The sequence below is a fragment of the Solanum pennellii genome, chromosome 11 (genome assembly GCF_001406875.1).
Source record: "Solanum pennellii chromosome 11, SPENNV200".
Lineage (NCBI taxonomy): Eukaryota > Viridiplantae > Streptophyta > Magnoliopsida > Solanales > Solanaceae > Solanum > Solanum pennellii.
The window spans coordinates 5,315,936-5,323,234 of record NC_028647.1 but is presented as its reverse complement, the minus strand read 5'-3'; the positions used below and the strand labels follow the sequence as shown (position 1 = coordinate 5,323,234).

At 26.3% G+C, this 7,299-nt stretch overlaps 1 protein-coding gene across 1 annotated transcript; it reads left to right on the top strand.

Moving 5' to 3' along the window:
- Positions 1-119: 119 nt before the first annotated feature.
- On the top strand, positions 120-2,552 carry LOC107004117 (cytochrome b561 and DOMON domain-containing protein At5g47530). The gene is made up of 3 exons (XM_015202351.2): positions 120-776; positions 922-1,170; positions 2,039-2,552. Exons 1-3 carry the CDS (start codon positions 153-155, stop codon positions 2,372-2,374), a joined length of 1,209 nt encoding a protein of 402 aa, XP_015057837.1. The 5' UTR covers positions 120-152; the 3' UTR covers positions 2,375-2,552.
- Positions 2,553-7,299: the final 4,747 nt, after the last annotated feature.

The following is a 7,299-nucleotide window of genomic DNA, read 5'->3' as shown; positions in this document are numbered from 1 at the left end:
ACCCCTACATACAAAATAATATTAAACCTTACAAGCCAAACTATCTAACTAACCTTAACCTCACTTTCCCTTTATATATATATACACTTAAATTCCATTTCTCCAAACACCACCACCACAACAACAACATACATAATATTACTTTCTTGAAAATGTCAAGTGTTTTCTTGATTTCATGTGTTCTGTTTATAACTCTGTTTGTGTCATCAACTTATGCACAATCATGCACAAACTACACTTTCACAAGCAACAACCAAATGTCATTCACTTCATGTAGTGATCTTCCATATTTAAACTCATTCCTTCACTGGACTTACAATCCTTCTAACAAGACCGCGAAAATCGCCTATCGACACACTAAGATCAATGCCACCACAAGATGGGTAGCATGGGCTATAAATCCATCTTCACAAGGCATGGTTGGTTCACAAGCACTTGTTGCATTTCAAAAATCAGATGGAAAATTGAGTGTTTATACATCACCTATTACAAGTTATCAAACACAACTACAACAAGGGGATTTGAGTTTTAATGTCTCTGATTTATCAGCTACTTATATCAATAATGAGATCACTATTTTTGCTACTTTAAAACTTGACAACTTTAACTCCACAATTTTGAATCAAGTTTGGCAAGAAGGTCCACTTTCAAGAGATTCACCAGCAATGCATGATACTTCTGGTGTCAATACTCAATCTGCTGCACCTCTCAGACTTCTTTCTGCACAAACTAGAACTACTTCAATTAAAGAAAACTCGCAATTTAACAAAAGAAATGTAAGTGAATTCATAGGTCACGAGTTTGAGTCATTGTGTCAGGGTAGGAGGGAGTGTGATACTTACCCCGTGCCCTGAGTGAATACGAGATGCTTTGTACTTCGAGCTGTCCTTTTACTAAAGTTATGGTTTTTTATTTTTTCAGCTTCATGGATTGCTAAATGCAGTGAGTTGGGGGATTATGATGCCTATAGGGATATTGTTTGCAAGGTACTTAAAGGTGTTTTCAGACCCTGCATGGTTTTACCTACACTCCATTTGGCAAATCACTGCTTATGTTACTGGTGTTGCTGGTTGGGCTACTGGTCTACAGTTAGGGAGTGAATCTATTGGTATTCAATTTACAGCCCATAGAATCATTGGCATTGTCCTGTTTTCTCTAGCCACCCTCCAGGTACTCTAATCATTCTTCTATTTCACTTTTACTTCCGCACTCACTACAAGAAAAGGGTGAATTATTTTCTTTCAGATTTTCATACTAATCTCCATGAAAATTCCCGTGTAATTCACAGTTTTCTTGTAGTGACTCCTTATCTGTTTGGTACGATGAAAGTCATTTTTCAAGAAAACATTTTCCATGAGGAAGTCGTTTTCCAGTGTTTGGTAATTAAAACATAAGCTATGTTGCTTGGACTCTTTGAAGATGCGGGTGGATGTATGTCATATCCTCCAAAAGTAGTGCAGACACGAGTGCCACAACGTTTTTGGAGAGTCTAAGCAACATTCTTCTATTTCACTATTACTTTAACACTTCTATTCTATTTGGTACGATGAAAGTCATTTTTCAAGAAAATATTTTCCAGTGTTTATGTTGCTTGGACTCTTTAAAGATGCGGATGGGTGTGTTTCAGATCCTCCAAAAGTAGTGCAGACACGAGTGCTACAACATTTTTGGAAAGTCTAAGCAACATTCTTCTGTTACACCATTATTTCAAAAGTTCTTATCTATTTGGTAGGATGAAAGTCATGTTTTCAGAAAATATTTTCCGGTGTTTGGTGGTTAGAACATAAGCTATGTTGCTTGGACTCTTTAAAGATGTGGATGGATCTGTGTTAGATCCTCCAAAAGTGGTGCAGACACGAGTGCCACAACATTTTTGAAGAGTCTAAGCAACATACAGCAAAACACTCTCAGATTTGCTAATATTGTTGTTCGTATCTAACTAATAACTTTATCAGAAAAAAAATATTTCTACACACCAACCAAACATCAGAGAACGTTCTTATAGAACATATTTTTGAATTGTGTATTTCGATAACAGGCTTCTGCTATGCTTCTAAGGCCAAAAAGGGATCATAAACACAGAATCTACTGGAACATTTACCACAGAGCAGTTGGTTACTCAATTGTTGTTCTTGGAATAATTAACATATTCAAAGGTTTGAACATTTTGAAACCTCAGAAGAAATGGGAAACATATTATATTGCAACTCTGGTTGGTTTAGGGATCATTGCTGTAATCTTGGAAGTTATCACATGGTGTGTAGTTATAAAAAGGAAAAAGTCTGTTAGTAATACTGTTGAGAAGAATCCACAAGGTCTTCATGAATCAAATTGGTATAATGGTCATGAAAATAGGACACATTACAGAGTTTAGATTACTGAAGTTTTTATTTTCTTGAATTTTGTTGTTTTATATTTACATATGTATGTCATTCCTCTTTATCTACTTTATATATAGCAGAGTGTTCTTTCTTTTTCTTTGTATGTTTTTTGGGTGTCTTTTCTAGTTCTCTAGGGTTAGTGATGCATAATAAATTGATAAATTCGATGAATAATGAATTCTTTTGTTATCTCTAGTAAATGAAAGGTTTGAACCTGTAACGTATTGTCTTGCCTACACGTGAAGTAACGTATTCTTACCACTAGACTTAGTCATTCTCCTATTTCAGTAGCATTAGACTCGAACTTAGTATCAACTAGGGAATTTGGCCGCGCTTCGCGCGGTCTTTAAAATAAATATTAAAGGATTACTTTTTTTAATTAATTCTATAGCTCTCTTTATTTTCAAACGTAATATTATCACTTTATTTTTTTTACTTATATATTAATTATGAATATCGTTTTGAGATGACGGTTGAAATGAAACTTAACAAATTTAACATCTATAATCTATTAAATGAGGGATAGTACATTATTAATCAATATGTCAAATGTCAATATATATTTTCTTAGTAATTTTTTTGTTTGGACATGTGGTTAATATGTCACTTTCTACATTTTATTGGAATATCAATGAGTTTGAATCTTTATATTACAACATATACTCCGATGTAATTTTTTTCTTGAATACATAAGAATTATATTATAAATAACTGAAAAATACTAATAAAATACATCTACACGTCTTGTTATCCTTTTTCATATTGATATGATAAAACTCATTTGAATATTTCATTTTTCAATCGTTTTTGTTCCTTTTTCAAATATACTATTTAAATTTGTATGATTTTTGCATGAATCACATCTATTGGTATTTTAGATTCTTTAGCTACACCTATATCAAAGATAATTGTTATCATTTGTCAAATTTGTTTTTTAAGGATGTTATCCAAAATGTTACGCTATTATTAAATTTCAATATAATCAACCTCGAATGAGAATATGTTTTTTCAAAAAAATTATTAACTCGTTTACTATATTTTAATCTATATCTTTTATATGAAATATAAAGATAAAAGATTCATATAAACTACGTAAAAATATTTGATAGATAATAAACATCTTCACATATTATGTGTATAGAATAATAAAATTCAAAAGTTAATTAAATTGAATACTCTGATAATATGTTTCATTTCAAATATATTTCTTGCATTCTCAAATCAATGATTGTACCTCTTTCTATATAAAATTAATACATGAACACCCTAAGATATATATTCATTACTTAGTATATTAAAATAATTTAAAATTTTAATCATACTTTTGTGTTTATTTAGTCAATTCATATGGAAATTTTTTATGTACAAAATTTTGTGTTTTATTTTTAAAAAATATATTAAAAATCAAATCAACTTACTTAGTCATTTGTATTCATCTTTTATTTTAAATTTTCAAAAGATACATATTTAATAAAAATAAATTAATTTATCAAATGCATGAATAAACTTTTTTGGCATATATGTTTGTCCTATTTTTAAATTTCATAAAATGTATATTAAATATTTATATTCACTATTTTATTTATTTTGATCTATATTTAATTATACTTCAAAAGAGTTACAAAATATGATTTTCATAGTATATCAAATACAAGTATTTAATATTACAAAATATTTGCATGGAGCGCAATTAACATATAAGTAAACCAAAGCAAAAAGAGAACAATTTTGACTAAAAAATTTACAAAATCTTCAATTATGAGATCAATATTTTCATTAATTAGATTTTATTTTTCAATAAATTCTAATAAAACGTGAAATAAAGAATAGATAAACTAAAGTGAGTTTAAAAAAACAATAAATAAAATAACAAAAACATGATTCATCAAATTATACTATTTTTTTCAATTGTTATTTTTTATTTTGGCAAATAAATTAAATATCTTCTATCATAGTTCATATATATATATATATATATATATATATAACATTTTCCTCATCATGAGTACATCAAATGTGAATTAAAATACATTAACATTTGCCTCAAAAGGGTTGTCTTACAATACACATTTATATAGATATTTATTAAGAAACACAATAAATTATCATAAATTTACACATTTAAAATTTGAGAGTTACGAGGAGTTATAAAGATTATGGAAATATAAATTTTAGAGACTAAGATTCAGATTCTGTGGTCAAGAATTGATCTCTTGAACATGACTAAGTAAAAAGCAAGAAAAAATCAATATACATAATTCATAAGATTTTCTTCTATCATGAGTACATAAAATATGAATTATAATACAATAACATTTGCTTAAAAAAGGATTGTCTTACAATACACATTTATTTAGATATTCATTGAGAAACACAATAAATTATCATAAGTTTACACATTTAAAATTTGAGAGTTATGAGGAGTTAGAAATTATAGAAATATAAGTTATGAAGATAAAGAGATACATATTTCTTAGTTTAAGAAGGGAAATTAATGAGATTAATTTTAGGGAATGATAAATCCAAAGTTCCAATTATGTTTGTAAGATTAGTTTCTTTCTTATCTATTTAATAGGAGAAAATGAAAAGGTAAGAAACTTAAAATGTTATTAATAACAAATTACAATAAAAAAAGATCTCTAATCGAAATTAATTTTATTAGTCACAAATTTACATATATTCTCATACGGTTTCATTACTAACTTAAAAAATACAAACTTTATATGTTTAATTAAAACAACAACAATTTAGTGTATTCTTACAAAGTGATACCGGGTGTGCTCAATTAAAATATATCATTAAAAATATTCAATACTAAAAAAAATATTTATTCATTTATTTTTTGATTGATTACTAATATAATAGACCATATCATATATTTTTAGGGACAAAAATATTCAGTAGATATTAAAAAAGTGTACCATAGATAATATACCTTTAATTCAACCATGGAAAAATCTAAAATATTATATATATATGGAATAATCATTTTTTTCATCTTCAACAACAACAAAAATGACTGGAATAATCATTTTTTTGTTCAAAAATGAAGAAATAAAATAAAAGAGAACAAAATAATATTAGTTGAAATCAAAATAGTACAACAATGAATCTTCAAAATGTTTGAAAATCAATTAAACTTTTATACTATTGCAACTCTCTATGCATGAATCTCCAAGATAATTAAGTTTCTTTCTTCATTTTGTTGAACTTGTACCAAATAATGTGATGAATCTTTCAAGAATATAAAAATGATCTTCATCAAAGTGAAGATCATATCGTGACATTATCTTTTCTATATCTTCTTTTTTGATTACTTAACTACATGATTGATGAAGAAAACGATGAAGAAAATAAAATTAAAAGATTATACTACTAAGAAGATGGAATGAAAAAATGGAAATGAACATGCAACATCTCCATAGATGATTGGTATTTATAGATAAAATAAGTCATAAAAATGGTTAAAAGGGAATCGAAAAGACATGCTATTTGAGTAGAGAATAGCAATAGATGAGGTTTTTTTGTAACTCATTTCATATGATTACAATATTAAATATGATTGAATTTTATAATTAATAAAAAAATATTTTATGAAAAGAATTTTAAAAAAAAAGACAAAAAAAAGAAGAAGAAACAAATGGAAAAATTTAATACTAAAAATAAGATTTATTCATTTATTTTGTGATTGATTACTAATATGATAGACCACATCATATATTATAAGGGGCAACAATATCGAGTAGATATAAAAAGAAATGTACAATAGGTAGTATACTTTTAATTCAATCATGGCAAAATTTAAAATATTAATTAGCTATAGATTGACGTATATATAAATAATAAAAAAATGTGCATCTTTTCATCTTCAACGACAACAACAATGAATAGAATATTCATTTTTTTGTTCAAATCAAAGAAATAAAATAAAAGAGAATAGAATAATATTAATTGGAATCAAAATAATACAACAATGAATTTTCAAAATGATTGAAAATCATTCAAACTTTTATACTACTATGACTCTATCTTCCGGAATCACCAAGATAATTATGCTTCCTTCTTCATTTTGTTGAACTTATACCAAATAATGTGATGAATCTTTGAAGAGTATATCTATGATCTTCATCAAAGTGAAGGTCATATTGTGACATCATCTTTTTTATGTCTTCTTTTTATTATGCACATGATTGATGAATAAAAAGACAAAGAAAAAAAAATTTAAAACCTATACTACTAAAAAGAAAAAATGAAAAAAATGAAAATGAACATTCAACATCTCTATATATGATAGATATTTATAGATTGGATAAGCCATAAAAATAGTTAGAAGAAAATTGAAAAAACATGCTATTTAAGTGAGAATATCAATAGATGGAGGTTTTTTTGTAACTCATTATATATAATTAAAATAATAAATATACTTGAATTTTTTTAATTAATAAACAAATTATTTCATGAAAAGAAAGAAGAAAAAATGTCAAAAAGAGAGAAAAAAGAAAAAAAAAGGAATGGAGGCCATAGAGAGGTGCCACATCACCTTGTCTATGGTCCTCATTTATATTATTAAATATATTTTTAAAATATTGAGAGCTATTTTCTTACATAGTGTTAAATTTAATTTAATTTTAGTATTTGAATTTTACGATTTATTTTTAGATGTTTAGTAGATAGAGCTTAAATGAATTAAAAAATTTTATCATTTGAAGTTTATTAAAATGAAAAGACTAATTTGTATTTAAAAATTCATATTATGATGTTAATACAATACATTTTTATTTTAATATAGTTTAAATATATGTATTTAGGAAATAAATTATTGATTCATCAAACGGTAAAATTTTGATTAAATAATCTTTTCCGTTAGATTTTTTAAAATATATTTTATCCTTTATTTGTCCTTGTTATATATATATAT

What these genes read in the sequence shown, in the direction of transcription:
- LOC107004117 (XM_015202351.2), top strand. Translation starts at nt 153, where the DNA reads ATGTCAAGTGTTTTCTTGATTTCATGTGTTCTGTTTATAACTCTGTTT. An exon ending in CGCAATTTAACAAAAGAAAT is followed by an intron (nt 777 to 921) that starts GTAAGTGAATTC and finishes TTATTTTTTCAG; the next exon opens with CTTCATGGATTGCTAAATGC. An exon ending in TTTCTCTAGCCACCCTCCAG is followed by an intron (nt 1,171 to 2,038) that starts GTACTCTAATCA and finishes TTTCGATAACAG; the next exon opens with GCTTCTGCTATGCTTCTAAG.